General features: G+C 40.7%; 2 protein-coding genes across 3 annotated transcripts in view; one reads left to right on the top strand and one right to left on the bottom strand.

Moving 5' to 3' along the window:
* Window positions 1–7,472: 7,472 nt before the first annotated feature.
* Lsm5 (LSM5 homolog, U6 small nuclear RNA and mRNA degradation associated) lies at window positions 7,473–10,312 on the bottom strand. Its single transcript, XM_055611864.1, has 5 exons — window positions 10,254–10,312; window positions 9,267–9,362; window positions 8,988–9,015; window positions 8,091–8,163; window positions 7,473–7,718 (listed from the first exon to the last, which is right to left on the bottom strand). Exons 1-5 carry the CDS (start codon window positions 10,297–10,299, stop codon window positions 7,686–7,688), a joined length of 276 nt encoding a protein of 91 aa, XP_055467839.1. The 5' UTR covers window positions 10,300–10,312; the 3' UTR covers window positions 7,473–7,685.
* Window positions 10,313–17,266: 6,954 nt separating this feature from the next.
* Avl9 (AVL9 cell migration associated) overlaps window positions 17,267–26,735 on the top strand; it is a 51,973-nt gene continuing 42,504 nt past the window's right edge. The window contains exons 1-2 of one of the 2 annotated variants that reach the window (XM_055611801.1): window positions 17,267–17,554; window positions 26,266–26,386. In XM_055611801.1, the coding sequence (XP_055467776.1) occupies window positions 17,462–17,554; window positions 26,266–26,386 (214 nt within the window). In that variant the 5' untranslated portion in view covers window positions 17,267–17,461. The remainder of the gene's footprint in view (window positions 17,555–26,265; window positions 26,387–26,735) is intronic. The other variant, XM_055611802.1, reaches the window with a different exon arrangement.

The raw sequence follows: 26,735 nt of genomic DNA on the forward strand, positions 1-26,735 counted from the left end.
GATCTACATAATGAGTTCCAGGCCAGTGAGGGCTACATAGTAAGACACTGTGCAGAAAAATGTGTGAAACAACAGCATGAATTAAAACTTTCCCTGGCCTTCTCTTGTGATCCAGCTTCTGGGGACCTGAAAAACCACAGGCTCTAGCAACTAACAAGCTAGTCCCACAGTGCCCTCTGGTGGTCAGTTGATATCATTAACGACTGTTTTGTTTGAGATAGGAGCTTATGGAAACCTGGCCTGAAACTCACTGTGTAAAATTAATTTGGTCTTGTCACAGTCTCCCTAGAGTTGGTATTAGAGGCAGGCACCACATCAACGTGCTTGGTTTCATGAATTTTTCTTAGATTTGAAAATAAAACCTTGATAACCAGATTCAGTCAGTTTGACCCTCAGGTAAGTATAATTAGTCTGCTTTCCACCTACCTTGTTCTAACAAATGTCTCCTGACCTTACAGTCCTGCAGGCTGGGTCCATAGAACATGAATTGGGGCATTAGGCTGTCCTGAAATCACTAGTTAGAGACGTCAAGTGCTTGCTGTCTTCCTAACGTGAGATCCATAGATCACGAGATCTGAACTCCTGACCTTCAGTTTACCCCAGAAACACAATCTTGATAACTGTACCTCACTGCACTGAAGGTCCATCAACCATGCCAGCAAGCTATGCAAATGCTGGTGCTGTTAAGAGAGGCTTAACGTCTGCTTTCTAACCAAGCAAGAGAACAAGAGTCCTTGAAGACAGGAATTTGCATGACATCCATGCTGGATGCTACTTTCCCAGAAGTGATTAGCTGTACATGATTGGGAAAGCCCTTAAAGTATCTATGACCCATCCACATAAGCAGTAAGGAGTACTGTGAAGGGATCTCGAAGGACTTCCTGGAGGAAAGGATACTACAACCAGACATGAATAGAACAAGACCATTCCCCCAGAAGTTCAATATGCACTAAGCTAAAATCCATATCTTGGGGGGAAAGCCAGAAAATTCTGTTGGTAGGTCAACAGGTCATGGAATCCTGTTAGAAAGCTTGGGCTTCTTTATTATAGATGGTAGGTTGCTGAAGGATTTGAAGATTAAAGCTACCTGACTGTGTTCTTCATTTCAGACCAATCACCCCCATGGCTGGGGCTGATACGACATATATGACAAGGTCAGGAGACGGCCAGGAGCCAAAGAAAGTTTATAGTGCAGCAGAGACGAGGCTACTAAGAGTCTCACAGGAACACATAGACTGATTAACTGATTTGTATAAACTTTAGAATTTTTCAGATTTGCCCAGTCTCAGAGTCTTTCATAGAAGTGGATAGTCATAAAACAGCAAAGAGCAGAGCAGAATCCATACCTCCTCCAAGCAACTCGGTCCCAAGAGGATATCGAAGTAGTCTACATCTCTTCTTCCCATATTTAATCAAATCAATGTATGCAAGCAGAGAGCACCCAGGCATGTCGACGAATCTTCCGGCACACAAAAGAACCCGCAGAAGTGGCAAAGCAGCATTCCTCCCTTAGTTCTGACTTTTGTTCTCTTCACCTGTAGTCTTAAGCACGGACGACAGAGCATGCTCTAACATGAAGTCACTCCCAAACACCAGCTACTGTTCACTTGTTTTTCTGGGATCACTGAAAGCAGTTTGTATTTTGTCTCAAGAGGCTTTTTTTTTTTTTAAGAGCCACAATAGTCCATGAATTAAAGGAACTTTCATTCATTTCCCACGCTTGGTTATCCCCAGCTAGCTACATCATCTAAACTGGCATATCTGGGGATTTAGACCCATTAATAACAATAATGTGCCCAACCTAAATAATACCCTCTTTTTTTTTCTGTTTTGTTTTGTTTTGTTTTTGTTTTTGTTTTTTTTTACAATTTATTCACTTTGCATCCCAGCTGTAGTCCCCTCCATCATATCCTCCCAACCCCACCCACTCTTCCTCTTCAACTCCCATGCCCCTCTCCAATTGCAGACTTCCCCTTCTATCTGACCCTAGTCTAGTCTATCAGGTCTCATCAGGACTGGCTACATTGTCCTCTGTGGCCTTGTAGGGCTGTTCCCCCCTCAGAGGGAGGTGATCAAAGAGCCAGCTACTTAACTCATGTCAGAAAGTCCCTGTTCCCCTTACTAGGAAGCCCACTTGGAGACTGAGCTGCCATGGCTACATCTGTGCAGGGGTTCTAAGTTCTTTCCATTCATGGTCCTTGGTTGCAGTATCAGTCTCAGAAAAGACCCTTGTGCCCCGATTTTTTGCTTCTGTTGCTCTCCTCCTGTCCCTTCCAGGTCTTTCATCTCCCCTTTCTTTCCTAAGATTCCCTGCACTCTGCCCAAAGTTTGGCTATGAATCTCAGCATCTGCTTTGATCCCCTGCTGGGTAGGGTATTTCGGAGGCCCTCAGGGTTAGGCTCCTATCCTGTTCCCTGTTTTCTTTCTGAATGAGGATTGATCATCTTACCCAGGGTCTTCCTTCTTGCTTAGCTTCTTTAGATGTACAGATTTTAGTATGTTGATACTATACATATAGCAGCTTTATTCATAATAGAATCTGGACACAACCCAGATATCCCTCAACTGACGAAGGGATACAGGAATTGTGGTACATTTACACAATGGAATACTACTCAGCAATTAAAAACAAGGAAATCATGAAATTTGCAGGCAAATGGTGGGAACTACAAAAGATCCCGAGGTATCCCAGAAGCAGAAGACACACATGGTATATACTCACTTATAAGTGGATATTAGACAAATAATACCCTCTTATTATCCAGTTTATAAGAAATTTAAAAATTGAATCTTGCAAAGCAAAATCCAAAAATGTTAAATTTAATAAAATTATCTAAATGAAATTCCCTTTTCTCAGTGAGTTATGTCCAACATTCTGCTTAATGTGGTGGCCTGTGCCTTTAATCCCTGCACTCCAGAGGCAAAAGCAGGCAGATCTCAGTGAGTTCAAGGCCAACCTTGTCTACACAGAAATTTCTCAGGCCCAATACTGAATACTTGTTCATCCCACCCAACAAAAAAGAAAATAGCACTTACCTCTCTCCTTTGCCCTTTCCCCCTCTCTTTATTCCCTTACTCTTCTCACCCTTCTCCCTCTCCAGTCTGCCCTTTATCCCTGCCCTCTGTCCCTGTGGGACAAATAAATGTTTGTGCTGAGAACTTGGTCTAAATTCTTGGTCTTAGGAGTCCTGAGCCGATACTTTTCCTTCCAAATTTAAATCACAAATATTTTCTCCTACACCGTGGCTCATCTTTTCACTTCTTGAGGTGTTCTTTGAAACAAGGCCGACCTTGTCCTTACAACGGGTACCAAGTTGGCCTTCCCACTCAGGCACAAGTGCTGAGGTTGCAGATACATGCCATCACTCCTGAAGTTTTTCACTTTTAGAGACATCCAATCCATTTTTTGTTCCTCATGCTTTGCTTTTCACTTTATAAATTATTTTTGTTTACATGTATAAGTGTGTGTCTGTCATGTATTTGTGGGTATTGGAGGCCAGAAGAGGGCATTAGATACATTGAAGCTGGAGTTATAGGCAGATTTGAGTCACCTGGTATGGGTGCTGAGAACCAAAGTAGGGTCTTCTGAAAGAGAAGCAAGCACTCTTAACTGCTAAGCCATCTCTCCAGGCCCATGCTTCCCTTCTTAATAGAACCAGATACAAGATTATCACCAGACCCAACTCTCAATTTAGAAAACAACTCATCCAGACAGCAGCTCATGACTCTATCAAGTAAAAAATGTCTTAGAACCTGAAACCTACCACTGTCAAAGCCATAGCAGACTCTGAATATGGTGAGTACAAATGTAGGTCTGTCAAGTGTAAATTCAGAAGCCTGGACTCCTATAAGCCCACTGAGAACTAGACTCTGTCATGACCCAATTTCAGATGTGCCAGGAAGCAAGCAGCCTTTCTTTCTGCTAATCTATTTCTGCAGCAGTAGCCCTTGTCCTCGTTCATACAATCTATTTCTCTCGTTTCTTTCATTAAGACTTTGTCACACTCCTGCTTCTGTTGCACAGCTGTTTCATCTGAATTAAAACATTCCTTCATGGAGGGAGGTGCCTAAGACTCCTGATGCTCATAAAATTCCTTAAAGTTACAAGATTGACAGAGCCCCTCCTCAAGGCTGAATAGCAGGAAACAGTCCCTGTGGTGGCAGTCTCCAGTGGAAGTAGCCTACAATCAGAGCAGGAGCTCAAGCACAGCTTTAATGATCATCACCTTGCCAGGGGCTACCAAACTGCCAAAGTGAAAGATCATGCATGGCTAGTATCCAATTCAAAATCCTTCAAGCTTAAAACTACCCATCTTGCCCTGCTGGAACCCTCTGTCCCAGCATTTTCTCCCCAATTTTAGTTAAAGCCAGTGCTCCTGGTCCATGACTAAAAACATAATTCTGAAGAGCCCAATAGTCAAGGAGTGATTGTTGACTCAGCATATTTGACAATATCTGGAGACCTTCCTATTATAATTGGACAGGCAAGAGAATAAAGGGGGTATTCTATTCACATTTCATGGTTAGAAATCTTGATCGTGCCAAGGTTGAGAAATTCAAAATAGTACCTATTCTAAATAAGTGGAGGATAAAAGTGTAAACAGAAGGGAATTACATCATCTTTATTATTGCTAGAGAGTAGATTAGGGGATCTGAGTACACAGTTCAGTGAAAAATGCTTTCCTGGCATGTACAAGACTCTGGATTTGATTCTCAGCTCTGAAAATAACAGAATAGGAGACCTAGTGTGTCTGCAGGCAAGCAGAATCATCCATGTAGCCACATGGGCAACTATGCGTCCTCCTATAAAACTTACAGCATACTGTAGTTAAAAACAGCTGGTATTAACTTAAGCTGCCCTCAAGTTAGCACCCTTTAAGCTACAAGGTCCTAGGGAAAAAAGGGGAGTTGGCAATTAACACCATGTTTCCCTAGTACTGAAAATAAAAAAGGTGGGAAAAGCTAGTGTTGCATCATTTAGCTTGTCCCAAAAGGCAAACGCAAGCAAGGAAATCACAGTTATTCTAAATTAGGCAATGTAATAGTTATTCAGTGTAAGCCAAACAATATTACAAGTAAGTAACTTGTTCTAAATTAAAATTGTTTTGTGTTTTTTTTTTTTTAAGCAGACATAGTAAAATTCCTGGTAAGTTCAAAGATTTAATGAAACCCTGAAAACATTTCTGATTATTTGGGCCAGATGAAAGTAAGGCCTAAGGTAACATAATTACATAAAAGTACATTATATCAAAAATACCACTAAAAGACAAACTATAGGCTGGGATAGTTTGCAAACTATGTGACAGAGTGATTTGATGGTTTGTCTTTTTTTTTTTTCCCCAAGACAGGGTTTCTCTGTGTAGTCTTGGCTTTCCTGGTAGACCAGGCTGACCTCAAACTCACAAAAATATACCTGCCTCTGCCTCCCTGAGTGCTAGGATTACAGACATGCACTGCCTCATCTTAATTTTCAATCTGATGGGAATTATATTCACCATAGAAACAATTTTCTGGGCATGTCTATTGAGGGTGGGGGTTACAGAGTAAGTTAAAGCAGGAAGACCATCCCATGGGCTGAGCTCCTACATTGAATAAAAAGGAGAAAGCAGCCACTGCTCTCTGCTTTCTGGCTGTGAACACTATGTGACCAGCTGCCCATGTTCCCACTGCTGTGACTTCCTGGTGATGATGACTTTCCTGCCTCTGGAACTACAAGGCAAAGCAAACCCTTCTTGAGCTGCTTTTGTCAGACACTGTGTTGCAGCAACAAGAGAAGTGATATAAATAACCTCACAAAAGTTTTTACAAGTTTTTTTTTTTAAGATAAATACACAAAAGCTTCATACAAATTTAATGTGGCAGAGGATGCCTGTAATCTTAGTGCTGGGGGGTGCTGAGGCAGGATTACAAGTTCAAGGACAGCCTGGAATGCATGACAAGACCCCATCTCCAAAATGGGTTGGATTGAGAAGGCCTCAAGTTCATAAAATACAAGTTCAAATTAAGTTTTTTTTTCTTTAGTTTTTAAATCAGGTTTTGCTTATCACATGGAAGAAACAAATAAAGCATAACTAAATGTATATAAGAATAAGGGGACTGAAAAAACTGGCAAAAGTAGCATGACACAAACTTTCTTTGGCAATATGACAAATATGCACTCTATGAACTTCCTCTAAGAAAAACAAAAATTATGAAGATTTAGTTAAAATTATTGCAGTCAATGAGCATAGGCTAAATAATTTAAAGTAAAAAAAAAAAAACGTTTTATAGACATTGCTGCTGAAATACTTGACATGGAAAAATAATCATCATTTAATCTTTTTAAAAATGTATGTGCATGGAGTCTAAACATTTAGGACAAGCAAGTTTTGTTAAAATGTACACACTCAAAAAGTGTTTGATAGCGGTGTGTGAAATGGCTCAGCAGGCAAAGGCACTTGCTACCCAGGCTGATGACCTAAGCTCAGTATCAAGAACCCATATGATGGAAGGGAGGACTGACTCCTGAAAGTTGTTCTCTGACTACACACCCACGCATTCACACCCAGTTTATTGCTGTTGTTTTTGCTTTAAGTACAGGAAAAGATGGAACTGGAGAGATGGATCAGCAGTTAAGAACACTGTTGCTCCTGCACATAACCCAGCTCGTTCCCAGCATCCACATGAGGTCCACAACCCCTTTAACTCCAGTTTCTGGGGATCCAACAGTCTTCTGGCTTCCAAGGGTTCAAAGAAGGTAAGAGGTACACAGACATACATGCAGGCAAAACACTCATACACGTTAAAAAATTTTTTTTCATGCCAGAAAAATGTAAGATGTGATTAGTTTTCACTTACCTGCACTTCTACAATACAGAATGCATATTTTGTATTTTTAATAGAAATTAGTAAAAATTGAATTCAATGTAAAAAGTATCATTACAAAATATCAGAGTTTGAACTCAATTTTCTTAAGGGATCATTAGGGTTTTTGTTTGTTTTTGGGATCAATGCTATTTAAGAATTAAGTTCAGAAGCTGGAGAGATGGCTCAGCCACTAAGAGCACTTGCTCCTCCTGCAGGGATCCCAGGTTCAATTCCCAGACCTGCAGGGACAGGGAACGATCCATAGTAACTCTAGTGCCAGGGGATCCAACACCCTCTTCTGGCCTCTGCAAACACTGCACGTGAAGCAGACCTACATGCAGGAAAGATACTCACATAAAATAAAAATAAACAAAATCTTTTTAAAAAATCAAGAATTAACTTCACTTTTAGCAAAGAGGCCAGGAAGTACAGCCATTGGAGGACATCAGATCAGACAGACCTCTTCTGCCCCTTCCCACCTTCATGGCTCTGAGTAAAATGACTTAACCCTGCCTCAATCAAATAATATAAAAGAGGAAGAAAATAAACAGAAATCAATGAAACCAAGTATCAAAGTAACTATATTTGTTCCACTAGCTACTTCAACATAATAAATCAAAGCACAGTTAACCAAAAACATCTTTATTTTTTCAGTCTTTAAAAAAACAAGACAAAACAAAACTCTCCTTTTCCCAAAATAACCATGATTAGCTTAGAAAAATGGATGAATATCTTCAAAGTGTTTCCCTTTAACGGAAACTTCATTTTATAGAATCTAAACATTAAAGGTTTTTTTTTTTAAAAAAAGCCAGAATCTAGTGTAAGTCAAGAAAATCCACTCATACTTCAGGCCCTTCTCCTCCAGGAACCAGCTGCATTGGAGAAAAAGAGTTTATTAGTAACACCATCACAGCACCTAAAAACACCCCAGTGCTCCTCACAGACCAAAGCTAGCTTTGTCTCTCCCTCATCCTTCAATCCCATCTTCTCTAAGTCCTCAGTATCTGTTAGTAATCCCAACATCATCAATTCATGTTTAAGTGTTTCAACAATGATTCCTGATGAATTAAAAGGCTATAAAGATTCTTAAGGACCAATCTTGGGGTACCGATCACCAAAGGCTCTGTTCCCATCCTCAGGATGTCTAGCCCATGAAGACTGTCAACTAAGCAGCAGTTTAAGTCAGTTCTTTAATTCCTGTGCCATAAAAGTAATTTCAAAATAAAACAGTTCTAATGTCTTACCATTGTTATGTTATTTCCGTTTAGTAAAATCTGATCTAATTTTGTAATCCTTCTTCCTTCTGGTGTAATTTCACTAAATAGATAGATAAAATGAAGTCAGAATAAACAAGTAATCAAAGGCAGAATTTTGGAGGCGTGTTCCCTCTCTAACAGTTATTCCTGGGGTTAGGAGAATAGCTTGGCGGCAGAGCATACGTGCAAGGCCCTGGGTTCAATCCCTAGCACCAGTTACATATGAATGTGAACTTATATAATTATAATAATTTTCAGAAATACAAACTGCCCACTGAATAATGTTAATGTAAATACAATTCACCATAAAGCTTGTTCACACTAATTTCTTAGAAATTCAGGTATAATATTAAGATAATAATCCTCTAACTCAACTTCACAAATACCAGTAAAGTTTCTGTATTAAGGTACCTCCAACAAGTAATGTCTTTTTAATCAATCATACTAAACCTACTATGATGGTATAAATGACAATGGCCTCCACAGGCCCATATATTTAAATAACTTGGTTCTCGGTTGATAGACTGTTTGATTAGGAGGTGTGGTCTTGTTGGAGGAGGTGTGTCACTAGGGGTGGGCCTGAGATTTTGAATGTCTAAACTCTACCAGTTAGCACTTTCTCTGGCTCATGATTTGTCTCAACATACAAGCTACTGCACCAGGTCCATGCCTGCCTGCCTGCCTGCCTGGCACCATGTTCCCCACCATGAAAGTCATGGACTGTATCCCTCTGCAACTATAAGCAAGCCCCCAGTTCAACACTTTCTTTTATAAGTTCTTTTATAAAATGCTTGGTCATGCTGTCTCTTCACAGTATTGAAAAAGTAGCCAAGGCACCTGTCTTCCTCCCTCCTCCCCAACTCTTCAATTTTTAATATTACTCACAACTCTGTGACATCTTCCAGCACCATATCTGATATTTGGGGTTAAGGAAATACACAAGGTTGAATTTATTCTGGTTTATGTTTTTGTTTGGTTTCAAATGTGTTCAATACAATGGTGCAAATTCTCTCAGCAAACACACCTCTTAAAATGCTACCAAGTCCCTGGAAAACAAAATTCTTCCTAATGTAATAACCAGAAACATATCATCTGCCTATAGTTCTTACTTGTATTAATACGTCTTTTAAAAACCCGTACCATTACCACTTTTTAAAAGGATACTGACAAAGTCATCAAATCCCAGGAGTGTACCAACAATTTCCTTATCACTCTTCATCACAATGTGAATTCTTGATCCTATACACTTGTCCACAAGCTCTGTGGAAGAAAAAAGTTTTTTTCTAAACATGCTTACTATTAGTTCAACAAACATTTAAGCACTTACTATATTCTTATCATTAAAGGGAAGCAAATAACAGTCACTCAGTAACTCTACACCTTACACAAGCCTCTGTCCATTGGCACAAATGTTTGTCTTAGCCTTCACTTACCTCTTTTTTGCTGCAGTTATTATGACTGATTTTATTTAGATTATTTAGTTAACATATGAAAACACACTCACCATGAGGTGGAGATCATGACTGTTTTTCCTCATCTGTGTTTCTACCAATGAACAGTATCTAACATATACTGACTGGACTGAACACTGCAAAAACTTGCAGTCACAGCCACACTCACTAACTTCTCCAGCCCAAAACCAAGGAAGAAGCATTATCATAGACACCAGCTTTCCTTTCACTTCTTCTCCTGCTTAACCTTTACCCTCTGTGTTCGGGGACCAACCGGAGCACCTCAGCATTGCTCAGCATGAGGTTTGCCGGTGTTACATCTGAAAACAACGGCTGTAATTTAAGTTCATTATTCAACATTACCCTGGCACAGTGCGGGAACCGCTTGTTGAGTTGAAAAACGAGGCTAGTTTCCAGATTTCTCATTTTAGGATTCACTATAGACCGTGGCGCTCTGCTCACCCAACCAGATACAATACAGGGTCTATCTAATCTGGGCAGCGAAAAGGCCAACCTGAGTTGGGACTGCTAGCTCGAAAAGAAGGCCGACCATGTCTTTCACTGAGGAGGACCTTCGCAGGCCACCGGCAGGCAAAACGGTGTCAGGACGGTCGGGTCGGTCGGGTCGGTCGGGCCCGGAGGGGCGGCGGCCAAGCCTCGAACCCTGCAGCAACCCGCCCGCTCCCCAAGGAAGACTTACCTAGTGGCAGGAGCTGGGACGGGTTGGTGGTCGCGTTAGCCGCCATGGCCACGCCGGAAATGGCATAAGGACACAGGCGCAGACTTTAAAAGAGCGCGCTTCCGCCCTTTTCCACAGCCGGCTCAGACCAGACTAGTCGGAGGCCGAGCTTGCGATCGAGCGGGTCCAAATTTGCTTTTAAGTTCGGACCTCTGCTGTGCCACCCTCCCGACAGGCCCCTAAGGTGCCCGAGAAGTTTTGCCAAACTTCAGAAGACCACAGCATACAAGATCTCTGAGTAGGCTACTTTTCTTCTGGAAGGTTGCCTCTCAAGCCGGGATCTTTCTTCAGACCAATTAAATTAATTTATATTTCCCACCTTCAACTGGTTCTACGTTTTCCTCAACAACTACTCATTTTCTTAAGGAACATGGTACTTTTAAGGCTAGAGAAACGAAAACCCAATAAGCATCATTATTTTAAAATACTCTCTACTAGGTATTCACAAGTTTTTTTTCTTTTAATTTTTTACTACTTATTTAATTTCTTGTTTCTAGGAATCTAGTTTATTACAAGCTTTTAATGTCACTATCAGTTATTGATTTACAGGCAACCACAGATATCACTTAATTTCAACCACATGTTGACGTCATCACGTTTGGAAACCATTCTATCACACTTCTGTTTTGGAAACAATTAAAAAGCCACTGTGTGGAGTATCCAGACAGAAAGAGGCCTCGGTGGCCAGCATGGACATCTTAGACCCTGGCACAAAATACGAAACAAACACTAATGAGGGCTGCCAAGTGGCTTCGTAGTAGAGTGCTCTCCTAGCTTTCAACGAGGCTCTGAGTTTGGGCCCTAGCTGTTGTTTTTTATTTTTTAACATACATTCCTTGCCTTTGTCTCAAACAGTCTAAATACGAGAGATAAATAATATTCATTCTTATAGTGTTTGGTAAGCACTCTTCATTACTTCATTGAACAAACATCCGTCAAATACTGCTTTGACTAGCTACTTGCTGGGTATATAAAACAATGTACAGAAAAGTCTTCTACCATGTGAGTTGGAAGAAGGACAAACAATAAATTTTATGTGTATAGCACTATGGAGTTTAATATATAAAGGAATGCTCCTGGAAAACTCAACTAAACTCCCAGTTTTAAGACAGTCATGGCTTTCCTCCCACCCCATTCCCACTCCATAAATCTTGTGTATCTGCTAGGTGCCGTGGCAATTACAAATACACTTACAGCCATCCTTTGAGGCAAGAATCATGATTAAGTTCCTTGTGCTTAAGGAAGTTAAATAACTGTCCCCTGACCACACATAACCACTTAAAAAGTTCCACAGAGAAATTGACAGGAATCTAGTCCAACATGATGATTAAGGATGGGTAAGGAATAAATTTTTTTAAAAGGGGGTGGATAAAGAGAGAAGAAGCAAAGTAAAGGAAATATTGAGTGCAGTTGGTATGTGTCATTTCCAACCTCCTCTTGATCTTGTCTCTAAGCCATATACATTTCTCCTACATTCAGCATAAAACATTTCTTTTTGAATGTATTTCCTTAATAAACCCTTAATAAACCTGATTACTTTTAAATTTAACTTTGATATTCCTCAGTGTCCTGGTAAAGATCTTACTCACAGATGATGACCTATCCTGACTTTTGCAGTCCTGCTGGAGTCTATCACTGGCTGGCAACCCTGTTAATAGTTGTCAGTTACTTGGATGTATTTTCATATAATTATTCAACACTGCTACCTCTCTTTTAAAGACTGAGTTCCTCAAGACTAAGAATATTGAGACACAGTGTAATGATTAAATCCATTGGTTCTGAATTCAGTGACTTTTATTCAAATTCAACCTTCACAATTTTTAAAAGCTTTAAAAATATTTCTAAAATTACATTTTGTGTGTACCATATTCGTGGACACACGCCATTGTGTGGTGTAAGTGTGTGTGTGTGTGTGTGTGTGAGACAGGACAATTTGAAGGAATATGTTCTTTTCTTCAAACATGTGGGTTCTGAGGCTCAAACTCAGGTCAACAAGCTTGGCTGGAAGCACCTGAGCCTTCTCGCTAGCCCCACCATGATTTCTGCTAATGGGTACATTTCTTAAGCTTTTTAGATCTCAGTTTATATATTGGAAACAGTGGTAGTAATGGCAAATACAATGTTATTTTAATTAAATTGATTATGTATACAGGTGTTTTGTTTGCATATATGTCTGTCTTTGTCACTGTTCTAGTGCTGTGAAGAGACACCGTATCCAAGGCAATACTTGAAAAAAAAAAAAAAACATTTGTACTTGGGAGGCAGAGGCAGGAGGATCTCTGTAAGTGTGAGACCAGCCTGGCCTACAAAGTGAGTTCCAAGATAGCCAAAGTTACATAGAGAAATCCTGTCTCAGAAATAAAAAAATAAAAAAGAAAGAAAGAAAAAAGAAAGAAAAGAGGGAGGGAGAGAGAGAGAGGGAAAGAAAGAAAGAAAGAAAGAAAGAAAGAAAGAAAGAAAGAAAGAAAGAAAGAAAACATTTAATTGGGAACTTGCTTAAAGTTTCAGAGGTTTAGTTCATTGTCATTCTTGTGGGGGGTGGCAACATGAACGGCACTGGAGCACTAGCTGAATGCTACATCCTAATCCACAGACCAAGAGAAACAAACTGGGCCTGGCATGGCTTTTGAAAAACTCAAAGCCTACCCCCAGTGGCATAATTGTTCTAAGGCCACACCTCCTAATTCTTCTAATCCTTTCAAACAGTTCCACTCCCTGGTAACTAAGCATTCAAATATATGAGCCTATGCAGTCCATTCTTACTCAAACCACCTGTCTGTGTACTTCATGTGTGCCATGGAGGCCAGAGAGGGCATCAGATCTCCTGGGACTTATGGTACAGACAGTTATGAATCCCATGTAGATACTGGGAATCAAACCAGATCTTTTGGAAGAGGAGCCAATAGTCTTAACCATGAAACTATCTCTCTCACCCACTTAAAAGATTATTTTAATGATTAAATGAAATAACCTATGAAAATTGGTTGAAAAAGATCTAATACATAGCAAAGTGTATTACATTTGATGTATTGTTACTTACTGATCTTTGTTTCCTAATACTTACATTATGCTTAGCTTAGGTTAGGGGCTACATACAGGTAGCATTATTAATTGCTTACACTTTTATGTTGTTTGGGAGGTTAGTGAGGTGCCTCAATGGTAAAGGGGCATATTGCCAATCATGATGACATGAGTTCAACCCCTGCTACTCAAAAGGTAGAAGTAAACCCACTCCCAAAAGCTGTCTTCCCACTCTGGCCTATGTACTCCCACATGCAAAATAAATGTAAAATAAAGGTTTTTTTATAACCATAAATCACATTAAAGCAACAATTTATCTAGCTTGGTGCACTAAAACTACCACATTTCCAGATATACTATAGCATCTAACCAATGTTCTTTGAATTTATTCTATCTTATTTATTCCCCATTAGATACTCTGATATGAATAAAATGAGCACTGGCAATTTTCTTTTTGCAGTGCTGAGGATGAAACCAGGGACCTCGAGAGCCTACTGAGCTCCTCACATTTGTTGTTGTTGTTGTTTGAGATAAGCTCTTATTAAGCTACTCTGGCTGGCCTTGAACTCACTCTGTAGCCCAGTCAGTCTTTGAACTTTCTCCTCTCCTGCTGCAGTCCTCCCAAGTAGCTGGACTTAAAGGCCTGCAGCATTGGGCTCAGCGACAGTAGCAATTTTTAGTGCCACAATAAAAAAAAAAAAAATTAAAATACTTTTATATTCTGAAAAGCAAGCTTAGAACATTTATATAGGAGAATGAGCAAGATTACTGGGTGGAAGAAATTTTACTACATGATGCTCCTTTCTGAGGCAAGAAACAGCCAGCCAATTTCAGTGATTCTGCAAGAATGCCAGAATTCCTTGTCTCAGTTTGTATCCTCACATTGGTTCTTTCTTACAGAGCATGTACATATGGAATTTATGAATCATCATAAAGTATATATATCTAGAAGAGGCTTTCCAAAATGTTTATATAGGAATATATATGTATATTCAGAAAAGCATTTTAAAATTTCCTCTGAATTTAAGTGTCATTATATAAACACAACCAAAATTTCCTTTCAAACCAAAATACAGAAACTTACTTGGTTATCCCAGTCCTCTACCAGTGAACACATGCTCTTAATATTTTGTTGTTGTTGTTGGTTTGTTTTTGTTTTTTATTTTTTGTTTCATTTTGTTATTTTATGTTTTTGTTTCTGTATTTCTTCCCAGACTTGAGATCCCCTCCCCAATACTTTTGACAATAAGAAATCTTTTATTCAGCAAGACATTTGTCCTTGTGAATAATATCCTGCTAATTAATGTATTCTACAGTAATGTAATTCACTTAAAAATTAATGAAGAGTCTGTAAAAATGGCTTAGGTGGTAACGTGTCTTATCACTGACGCTGGAGGAACCAAGTTCATTATCTAGCACCTACATAAAAAAAATTAAAAATCTGGGACTAGTGACTCCTGTCTGTAGTCCCAGTGCTAGGGACACAGAGACAGGAGGAGTCTCAAGGCTTGCTGGTTCACGACTACAGCTAAACTGGTGAACTCCAGGTTCAGTGAAAGCCCTTATGAATAAACAAAGTGGAGAAGCAATTGAGGAAAGATGTCTGACACTGACCTTTGGACCCCAGAGGTCACACATACACGAACATGTACATATACACAAAAAATAAATGTAAGGAAGTTGCTGTTCAATGAACCGGTTTGAAGACTATGAGGTTTTCTCTGTCTTTCCCTTCTTTGGTGTGCTGTATCTTCTCAAACTCTGAGCTGAAATAAATTTTTCTCCCTTACATGGCTTCCTGTCAAGCATTTGGTCAGGTGGTAACTAAATACAGCATGACTTTAAGTGATACATTTAAAAAACATTGAATCATAATAGTCATAAATAATTATTTAGTCTCACATGAAAGCTCGGGGATGCAGAGTGACACATATCTTTAAAGGTGTAGCTATGTCTCCTGAACAGTGACATAAATATTAATGTTTATTGGAGACAAAGATCTACCCACACCTTTCAAATAAATGTGTGAAGTTAGGCTTAATTTTAGCTATGCCAACTGTGGAAAATATAACACAAGTTGCATCAAAAAACAGTAAAAGTTAATTAGTTAACATAAAAGGGTCACATGAAAAATGTTAATGTACTTTGTATACTGGAAACAGTGTAGTTTTCACAGAGCCATGGACACTGCCAAGAATTTTGTAATATAAAAAAGATAGGAGTAGCAACATTTAAAATGCATAGATTTAGAGGCATTTAAACAATTCACTTTTTGAAACTGTAGTACATTCAGTAAATGATTGGAAAAACAAACCCTAGGCACAACAGAGCTATTTTGTGCTAATCATACTAAAACCTAGAAGATGCAATGAAAATTGTACATATAGGTACAATGTATATTTTTATTGTCAAGGGTATTATAATTCAAGGCTTAAATTGCTTCCAAGCTCTTACATATAATCTATATTTTTATTTTTGCAGGTATGAGATTTTTCTTTTTTTCTTTTAAAGTTTTATTTATTTTACACGTGAGTGCTCTATCTGTATGGAGGCTGCATGCCACGTTATAGATGACTGTGAGAAACCACGTGGTTGCTGGAAATTGAACTCAGGACTTCTGGAAGAGCAGACAAAGCTCTTAACCGCTGAGCCATCTCTCTAGCCCGACTGAAATTTGTCTTTTTTTTTTTTTTTTTTTAATTTGTCTTTGTTTCTTCTCCCTGTTCCAGGTCTTCCATTAGATAAGTTTAGTCAGGTGTGCTCAGTTTAAACACTGACTACTCTGTACTCTCCCTTTGTTCTCCTTTTCCAACCACATTCTAAATTAGCTGATCAGGAGTAAACTTGAGGCCCGACCTCAGCTAAGACAGAAAAGCCACCCCCCCCCCCCCCCCCCCCACCGGCCACCCTGAAGTCATCCTGAGCAGGTGTGCTTGCTCCTATGATTTTTGGACTATGGCCCTTCTGATCTTAAGTTATTATTATTTATTGTCGTTTTTCGAGATAGGGTTTCTCTGTGTAGCCATGGCTGTCCTGGAACTTGCTTTATAGACCAGGATGGTCTTGAACTCAGAAATCTGCCTGCCTCGGCCTCTAGAGTGCTTGGGTTTAAAGGCCACCACGTCTGGCCTGATTTGAAGTTATAAGGCTTTACTGGGTCGCTATACTTGGAGTAGCGATCTTTTTTTCCCTGTGAGCGCGTTTCTAACACTATGCAGCCCAAGTAGGCTTGAATCCTTGCAATCCTCGCACCTCAGCCCCTCAAGTTTTTGGCATTACTCAAATGCAGCCGCCATATCGGACTGTACATGAAAAATTAAATGGAAAAAAATTCTAGAGTGAAACCAAAGGAAAAAAATGAGTAAGCAATTTAATTTAGACGTTAAATACACAAGATACCAAACCCCATCAATATTCCTCCTTGTTAAACATTTAAAACTAAAGGCTGAGAGATTCCAAGAAAGATTTTTAAAGAGGAGAAAACACGTTTATAAATAAGTAAAACTGAAGGAGGAGGAAGGAAGGGGATTTCAAGAAGGAAAAGTAGATTTTAGAAGGAGGTAGTTTGATAAAGAACGTAGGGAGAAAGGAGCAGGTTCAACCGACAGCAACAGTCAGCCCCTCCGCATCTGCTCTACCAGCGGAAAGGGTCCCTGGTGGTCTGCATCTACCCTGGCCCCGCCCCGTCCTGGCTGCCCCGCCCCCGCCGCTTGCCCCCGCCCCTGCCCCGCCCCTCCGGACCTGTATGCCCCGCCTTCGTACAGAGGCCTCGAGTCCTGCGCCCAAGAAGGCCCCGCCCCTTCGGCCATACAGCTCCTCCTCGCTCCACCTTCCCACCAGCCGCCTCCTGGTCTGACTCCGCCCATGCCGCCTCAGACCCCGCCCGTACCGGAGCCTCCGGGTCCCGCCCCGCCCCGCCGGAGGCGGCTGTAGCGTCAGGTGACAGCCCGGAAGCTGCGGAAGTGGATGAAGCAGAGCGGCCGAGGCCCGGTGGGGCTCCGCGGAGGCGAGGGAGCTGGTCGGCTGCCCCGGAGCCGGTGGCGCAGCGCACATGCGGCGCTCGGGCTGACGCCTGAAGGCCGCCGCTCTGGGTCGTGCGGCCCGGCCTCGGCGTTTGGAGTCGCGGTGCGGGCCTGCGGCGGACGCCCATGGAGAAGGCTGGGCGTGAGAGTGACGGCGCCCCCTGCGGGCCTGTCCTGCACATCGTGGTGGTCGGCTTTCACCACAAGAAGGGCTGCCAGGTGAGGACCGGCCCGCCCCTGCCCGGCGCCCTGCGCGGTGGACCTCCGAGAACTGCGTGACGAGCTGCGGGGGTTCGGGTTTAGAGAGAGCGTGACGGTAGCGCCTTCTGTTCACTCAGTCTCCGCCAACCTGCTGGGTGTCTACCCATAAAGGAAATCTCGGGAAAAACTTGGCGTTTGAACGCCGGGACGTGGTGAGCTGTGGGTTTCCACACGAATGCCCAAGCAGGCTTGCGGCACCCGGAGGCGCCGCTCGGGAGAATCGGCTTCCTTTGTTTATCTCTTGCAAGCCTTAGAATCTGTAGTTTAGGTTTGGCAACCGGCCCCGCCCCCTTCTCTTTGTGCGGTTTAAGATTTGAGCCTGTCCAGAGCTATTCTTTTCTTTGGGCTGACCCTCCAAATCAGTTCAAGTAAATAAAAATGTAATTTGCCAAGCAGATAGTGCAAATGGAGTAAGCTTTTTAGCTGGCTCTTCAACCCACAGTTTGAAAAGAACATTGCTTTGCCTTGAAGGCAGAGGAGCGAAAAAGAACAGGGTTGTTCTGTCTGAACAAACCCTGGAAGACAATGATGTCATAATGTGCTAGTGGATGATATTGAATTCTTAAGGTGTTGGAAAAAAAAAAAAACGGATTACTACTAATAGATAACGAAGCATTTGGTTTCTTTCCTTTCACGGAGAATGTAACACAAGACTTATTGACGGAAATTCAGTTCGTTAGAAAATAACAAAAGTAGTGAAGACAGTGAAGAGTTGGTAGCGGGGTCTGTGAGAGAGAAGAGAGAGAGAGAGTGTGTGTGTTTGTGTGTGTGTGTGTGTGTGTGTGTGTGTGTGTGTGACTGTTAACTTCAAGCTAGGTGTGTGACACGTGACGCATCCCAGCAAATGGCAGGCCGAAGCAAGAGGATTCTCTTAAGGTGGACAGGTTCTTTGATCCTGTCTCAAAGGAGAGACTATTTAAGATATTATATTCCTTTATCCTCAGTTGAGGAAGATATTGAATAAGACTAAAGAGAAAGTAGCATTATTGTGTGTGATATTAAGAATTTTTTTTTAAGTTTTTTTTTTTTTTAGTACTTCATGACTGTAGCTTTTGAACTGACTAGTTGCTTTATAAGATTCGGATTAAAACGACAGAACGACAAAAATCTTACTAAAAAGAGAAAAAGATTCCTGAGGTCATACCAAAATCAGCCCTGGAGTGGGTCAGAAGTAGTAACCTTGCTTCATGTGCTGTGTGTGTTCGTGTGGCAGTACAGTCATTTTGGGTAGAGAATGATGTGGAAACTTGCTTCAGAACTGCACTGAATGGAGCTTTGGAAAAGAAAGAAGAAAGCCTCAGTATAGGAGATAGGATAGCGTCTCCGAAGTCTTGCTGTCATTTGAAACTCAAGACTTAATGTTTTTTGCCTTTCTTACTAGCTTTATTGATAATGCATATTTTTATAAAGGAAGCAATATGTAGTGCTGCTTAAAGATTAGAGAAGAATGAACTGATTTTAAAAGCAAAGATACAGAGCACCCTGCATACTCTGCCATTTCTTTGCCTTTGGCTTTTGGCTTCAGTTCCCAGGTAAAAGTGACTGCTTTTGTAAATTAAGTTCTGTGTCAGAAGTCAGGAGGCCTGTAGAGCTGTTACTCCAAGACCAGCAAATCCAAATAGCTTCCTAATTTGCCCTTCTTGGTTTTGTTTTTGCCAGATAGTATATAATGATTGCAATGAAACAAACAAAAGAATTCTAGTTGAGTTCTTTTTTTTCAACTGATGCTTAAAGTAGCTTGATTTATTATTGCTCTTTTTAAAATTACATCTACCTGGGATATTGTAGAAACTATGAACCTAATCCTGAACTGGGAGAATGTAGCTCAGTGGTAGAGTACTTGCCTAGAGAGCATGAGGCCCAGGGTTCAGGGTGGATCTCTGTGAGTTCAAGGCCAGCCTGATCTACAAAGTAAGTTTTAGGACACCAGGACTACAAAATAGAGAGACCCTATCTTAAAACAAAAATAAAGTGGTTTTTTTGCCATCATCCCCTGCTTTTTTGTTTGTTTGTTTTTGTTTTGTTTAATTTTTTGTTTTGTTTGTTTGTTTTTCTAGACAAGGTTCTCTGTGTAGTCTTAGTTGTCCTGGGCTCTCTATATAAACCAGGCTGGCCTCAAATTCACAGAGATCCACCTGCCTTTGCCTCTTCAAGGATTTATATAATTTCTACACCTCTTCTAATTCCTCTTGTGTTCTTTCCTGTCCTCAAATTCATAATTTCATATTTGTTATTGTTACACATATGCAAACGTGTGCATGCACATGAGTATAAACACACATAAATTTAACCTGCTGAGTCTATTTAGTGTTGCTGGTATGTAAATGTGTAGTTGATCACTTAGAGTAGGTAACCAATCAGGGACTTGTCCCTGGAGAAGACTGAGTCTCCACTTCTCAGCTCTATTAATTTCCTATAGCTCTTTATCTATGGATGGAACCTTATGAGATTTCCCCCATTTGCTTGGCCATACCTAAGTTGTCATTGTGCAGGTCTTGTAGAAGCAATCATGTAGCTGAGATTTCATGTATACAGCTTCCCTGTTATATGTAGAAAGTTCATATTAGATGTCCTTGTCCTCTAACTCTTAGAATCCTCCTCTTCCATCATGTTCCCTAAGCATTAGGTGTAGGGATTGTGTTATAGATATATCAGCTGGAGTTGGGTACCTCATGGTCAATTGTCCTCTGCATTTTGACCAGTTGTTAATTTCTCTTTGAGGAGTGAAAGCAAGTCTGGGCTAACCCCAAATCAGATTGCCAAAATCTTTTGTTAAATAATTAAGTGTGTAAGGGAAGTTCTTTGATTTTGTTCATAGTTTTAAAATTTTAAGCATTCAAAAGAGAGTAATTATTTTCCAAACCTTAAAATTATATTTTTAATTTTGTGTGTGATGTGCGTGGAATGGGGCCATGACCCATGTATAGAAATCAAAAGACAACTTTTGGTGTTGATTCTCTCCTTCAGCATTTACATGAATCCGTGTCTTCATACTTGTATTGTCAGGCTACAGGCACCTTTACCCACTAGGCCATCTCATAGCCTAAATTTTTTATTTTGGCCTCTTTTCTGATAGAGCTGCTATATACATACTAGCAATTCTTCAATTCTTGGATAAACTGTTTTTTACCAAGCTATTACCTTTCTTTCTTCATTATGCTTTGACAGTATCATACAAGTATGTGATGTTTTTAGGTCATTTTCATCCCCTATTACTCTTTTCTGTGCCTTCCCCTCCTGTTGAGCCCTTTTCTTTTCAACAAGTCTTCCTTCTGTCTTCATGCTTTCTTGTTGTTATTGTGTGTGACCGACTGCACAAACATGGTTGGGGAAGCTATTCACTGGAACTTGGGCAGCTTAATGGCTATACCACTAAAGGAAATGATCACCCAGCAACTATAACTGGGGGCTTTATGACCCTCTCTCCAAGACTCTTGTTGTTGTTGTTTTATTCTCGAGACAGGGTTTGTCCTGGAACTCACTTTGTAGACCAGGCTGGCCTCAAACTCAGAGATCTGGATTGTGTTTCTGTTTTTGCTCCCAAGATTTGTTTGTTTGTTTGTTTTGTGTGTATGTATGTGTATCTGAGTGTATATGTGTTAATCATAATCATGCCGGTACCAATGGAATCCAGAAGAGAATGTTAAATTTCCTGGATCTGGAGTTAGAGACAGTTGTGAGCTGCTTGATGTAGGTGCTGGAAATGGAACCTGAGCTCTTTGAAAGAGCAGGAAGTACTCTAAAATCTAAGCTATCTCTCCAGCCCCTATAGGTAGCTCTATTTCCAGGGGAAGAAAAAAGCAGAATTGTAAGACAGTTGTAACTTTGCCCCCGGAAATTGGGGTTTCCATTTATGGGCTTTTAGACGTTTAATAGAACAGTTTAGAAACTGACTCAGAAGGAAGTTTAAGGATCATTTGGAAACAAACAAAACGGTAGCCAGATGGAGGTGGAGCACACCTTTAATCCCAGCACTCAGGAGGCAGAGGCAGGTAGCTCTTGGAATTCCAGGACTGCCAGGGCTACACAGAGAAATCCTGTCTCAAGAAACAAAACAAACAACAAAAAACCCAGCATCAAAAAACTATAAATTTTGGCAGGTGCCATGGAAGGGAGATGGAAAAGAGGAAGAAAGTCATCCCTTGTTTTAAAACTAATTTTAACTTTGTTTTGTATATGCATGGAAGTTTTACTTTTTTGTTCTCTCTCTCTTTATGAAGAGCCACAGGGAATTAATGGATGCTTAGGGAGGGAGAATCAGTGTTCTCCAGGAACAAGCCTCGATAGGTTAGCCATTCCAAGTGCTCAGCCCTGAACACATACATACCAGCAACACTAGAGAGACTCCGTAGATTATATTTATATGTACATTTGTGTGTCTGTCTGTCTCTCTGTCTGTCTTAATAATAAAGACAAAATCCTGAGAGGGAAGGACATAGAAGGAGAGTGGAGAGAGGGTGGAAATTATGTAATTAAAGTACTCATGCATGACAGTTTTTGTTGTTTTTAAAGGGCAGGGTATGGTGGCACAATACCTTAATTCCAGGGCTCAGGAGGCAGAGGCAGACATTTCTCTGAGTTCAAGTCCAGTCTGGTCTACATAGTGAATTTCAGGCCAGCTAAGACTACATAATGAGACCCTGTCTCAAAAATAAATAAATAATAGTGTTGTTGGTTTTTTTTATAGCAATCTGACAATTATAGTTTATATACTGGAACAAATGAAAGTCTGGAATCTGTAACCTGTAAATTTACTTTAAATTACATACCATGAATTGTTTCATGTCAAATAGTCTAACTTCAAGCACCTTTTAAAGGAATCAACTTAGAAACAGTTTTCTCTTTGCACCATGGGGGGGCCTGGGGATTAAGCCCAAGGCCTTTAGGCTTGATACCTTTAACCCTCTGAGCCATTTCATAGGTCTTGAAAGTCATGCCTTTTGAACTAAAGTTCAAGAAACCAGGAGGGTTCAGCCTTGGCAGTCAGCAAACAGCTAGCTATAAATGGAGGTGGAGGAGTCTTCATAGAAAGTGAAAAGGCCTAGAGAGTCTAAGCAGGTGTGCTTACAGTTTTGGACTATATCCAAAGAGGAAAGAGAAAGGTAGAAAAGGAAAAGTTACACTGAATAAGTTAGTACTCCTTGAAGCTGGCAGACTTAGTAGTGCTGCTTGATGGAAGGGCTGTAAGCAGCTTTGCAGTAGGACTTTTGAGAGATGAGTACATGATCTCATTAAGGGGATCATTTTTCCCATCTCCATAGCATACCTTCAGGTGAGTCAGGTTTCCTAAGACGCAGTCTCTGGCCAGGAGATTGACAGACCAGCCACACAAGTGGAGGTTAGAAGAACTGACTTGGGCAGTCAGTTCTCTCTTTCTACTATATGAATTTCAAGAACTGAGTTTAAGCTTTCAGGATTGGCTACAAGTACCATTACCTGCTGAGCCATTTTACTCACCCTGGATTAATTCTTAAAAGAGAACAGTATATAATGTTCTAATCTTTAGAGCATATCAGAATGTCATATCTCCATCTAGGACCAAAGGCATAATTCAGATTCCATTATTTTGACCCAGAGAAGTAACTGTCCCTGAATGGTCCTCAACATAGCCTTCATCTTTTCATATCAATTTTAAACCCTAAGGAGTGGCAGTTGTGATGTTTTCTATTAGATTGCTAGGTAGGAATTAACAGGCTTGGAGGCTGTTGAGGCTGGATCCCCTCCCTCATGCTCAGCTTTGAACCCCACCTCCTGTTTCTTTGGTAACCACTAGAGAAAGGCATCCCAATGCTGTACTTACATACACGCAGGCAAAACACCTGTACACATAAAATAAGAAAGAAAAAGTATTGCTTGTGGTTTAGAGCATCATTATTGTTTCCATTACTGTTTAGAAGCCAGCCATTGTCCTGTTACCATTCCATTATAAATAAGTAAAATAATTGGAATCAGGGTAGATCTGCCCACATGAATTGGTTATTTAGAGAGAGATACTTGAAGTTTTCTTGGTTTAGCTTTATCGTTTTGGGGGGACATTAAAATATCTCCTTCCCACTAGTGTATATTAATGCCTCACCGTGTTTTTTTGATCCCTAAATTTCACTTAGATTTTGGTCCATGAACTTCTAATACTAGTAGATAATAATCAGTATAAATGTTTCTTAATCTCTGGAAGCTTATTATGTGTGATCTCAGATTCTTACCGCTTCTTCAGACCTATTATTAACTTAACATCAAACCCCACAGTTGAAGGGCTTGGTTCCATAAGACTTATTACCTAGCTGTCCCTCAACCAAAGAATGAATAAAAAAAAATCTGGTACATTTACATAGTGGAATACAAATCAACAAGGGCATCTTGAAATTTTTAGGAAAGTGGATGGAACTAGAAAAAAAATCATCCTGAGTGAGGTCATCTAAATCAAAAAGACATGCATGGTATATACTCATTTATAAGTGGATATTAGCCATAAAGTACAGGATGACCATTCTACAGGATACAGACCCAAAGAAGATAAGTTACAAGGGGGGCCCAAGGGAGGATGCCTGAATCTCACTCAGAAAAAGAAATAAAATAGTCACTGGAGGTGGATGAAGGGATGAAGGGAGGGAGCAGGGTAGGAGAGGGATGGGGAAGGGAGCAGGGGTAGGAATTAGGAGTAGGGAGAGCAGGGGAGAGAAGACTGGGTGAGAGAATGGAAATTGGAGGTAGGGGCCATCTCTGGGATTTGCCAGAGATCTGAGATAGGGGAGGCCAAAGGAGGATATTATGGAGCCTGAAGTGGCCACCTCCTATAGCCAGGCAGGACTTCCTGTGTAAGGATGTGGACACCAACCCACCCACAAAACCTTCAACTCAAATTTTGTCCTGCCTGCAAGATATTCAGGACAAAAATGGAGCAAAGTTTGAGGGAATGACCAACCAAAGACTGGCTCTATCCCATGGGAGAGAACCAGTCCCTGACACTATTAATGCTACTCTGCTTTGCTTATAGACAGGAGCCTAGCATAACTCCTCTGAGAGGCTTCACCCAGCAGCTGATGGAAACAGATGCAGAAACCCACAGCCAAACATTAGACAGAGCTCAGAGTTCTGTGGAGGAGTTAGGGGAATGATTGAGGGAGCCAGAGGGGTCAAACTCCACAAGAAGACCTACAGAGTCAACTATCCTGAGCCCATGAGGCCTCACAGAGACTAAACCACCAGCCAGACACATGCATGGACTGTTCCTATGCCCCCTGCACATATGTAGCAGATGAGCTTGGTCTTCATGTGGGTCCCCAGCAACTGGAGCAGGGACCTTCTCTGACTCTGATGCCTCCCTTTGGATCCCCTTCCTCTAACTGGGCTGCCTTGTGTGGCCTCCGTGGGAAAGGATGCACCTAGTTCTGTAGGGGCTTAATGTCACAGGGCTAGTTGATAACCAAAGGGCACCTCTTCCTTCTGAGGAGAAGGAGAGGGGAGAATGGGGGTAGGGATATGCGAGGGAGGGCTGGGAGAAGAGAAGGCTCAATCAGGATGTAAAGTGAATAAATAAATTTAAAAAAAAAAACAAAGAGCTATAAGACTTACTACAAATGCCAGTTATAGGTGCCAGGGTTCTAGGCCACCTGACCCTCTGTTCAACTTGGCCCCAAATTCAAAGATTCCCAACCACCCTCAACTCCAGCATAGCTAGGTGAAGAGTGCTATATATAAAACAGTGTATGAAGAAGAGACAGGGAACATCTATACCCTCCCTGAATCTTCATGTACTTAGCAACTCAGAAGCTCTCTGAACCCCACGGTTAAGAGATTTAAAGATTTCATTACATAGGCATGATTGATTAACAGATTGGCTGTTTGATGATTGAATTGAAAGGTCAAAGGATAAGCTTGAAAGTTCCGTCTTTCTAATCAAGACATGGTCTTTCTGGTGAACAGCCCTTACCTTCAAGATGGCTTTAAAATAATCCTGAGTGTATTGGGACTCATTCCAAATAATTTATGACTCAGGATGTTCCAAAGGTTTTAGCATCTTTGCTGTAGGAACCAATATTTTTATTATGCTACATTTGAATAACAATAACAATAACTAGTTTATAAAGTTATTAAAACCTAAAATAAAAATAGAATTGACCAAACAAATAAATAGTACCATGTAGCTATTAAAATTGTGTGTCCCCATGTAGAAAGGAGGTTAACTGTTCTGAAATTGAATAGTAAAATTTTCTAATTTTCAGATACAAGTATTGGTAGTACCTTTACCAGCAGGAAACAAGAATGCTAAAACTGCCAACATAAGGAAGGCAGTCTACAATTTATGAATGGATTGTGTTCCCAAAGTTGGCTATTTAAAGTCTGGACCATATTTTCCCATAGAAACTGTGTTACAAACAAACACTGTGAACCCAAGTCATCCTAGCATAGCTTTAATTTACAGAATTCTAGAGTATGTATAGCATCTAAACTATTTAAACATGCTTATGAGTAGGCAGCAATTTAAGTTACAACTAGACTTATTAAATCAGCTGGGAGTAGTCTATAAACCTTTTTATCTTTCTCCACTTCTGTGCATGAGTTTGCGGATAATCTCCAGTAGTATCATTCAGGGCTTAAGAGCATTGCTGTTTGTCAGTATAAAATCCTTCCTTTGAACACCATTTGGCTAACATTCTTTTCCATTTTAGGTTGAATTCTCTTACCCACCACTGATTCCAGGAGATGGACATGACAGCCACACTTTACCTGAAGAATGGAAGTATTTGCCTTTCCTTGCCTTACCAGATGGTGCACATAACTATCAGGAGGGTATGTCATTAAGTAGTAGACCAATTACTGGGTGCAGTTTTGGAAGTTGTTTTTTTTTTTTTTTTTTTACAACAGTCTTGAATACTTTGGTAAATGAAAGCCTTTGGACCTATTGTGATTATTTATAAAATGTCAGTGTGTTGTTTGGAGGTGAGGCATGCACAAGAGAAGCTTCAGAAAGTGCTGGGCCTATTTTCATGATCAGTGACCCTTGGTTCTCCTGTCTAGAGCAGTCAGGTAGAGCTGGAGCAGGACAGCTGCTGATGGGGGTGTGTCTCCAATTATATCATGTGGAGACTCAACTCAGTGGCAGAAATGAAGTTACCTGAACATGGCTTGGAAAGGTCTA

Source organism: Psammomys obesus, unplaced genomic scaffold (genome assembly GCF_907164565.1).
Source record: "Psammomys obesus unplaced genomic scaffold, mPsaObe1.curated_primary_1811, whole genome shotgun sequence".
Taxonomy (NCBI): domain Eukaryota; kingdom Metazoa; phylum Chordata; class Mammalia; order Rodentia; family Muridae; genus Psammomys; species Psammomys obesus.

What these genes read in the sequence shown, in the direction of transcription:
- Lsm5 (XM_055611864.1), bottom strand. Translation starts at nt 10,299, where the DNA reads ATGGCGGCTAACGCGACCACCAACCCGTCCCAGCTCCTGCCACTAG. An exon ending in GGGATTTGATGACTTTGTCA is followed by an intron (nt 9,016 to 9,266) that starts GTATCCTTTTAA and finishes CCCAAATATCAG; the next exon opens with ATATGGTGCTGGAAGATGTC. An exon ending in CTGGAAGATGTCACAGAGTT is followed by an intron (nt 8,164 to 8,987) that starts GTGAGTAATATT and finishes CTATCTATTTAG; the next exon opens with TGAAATTACACCAGAAGGAA.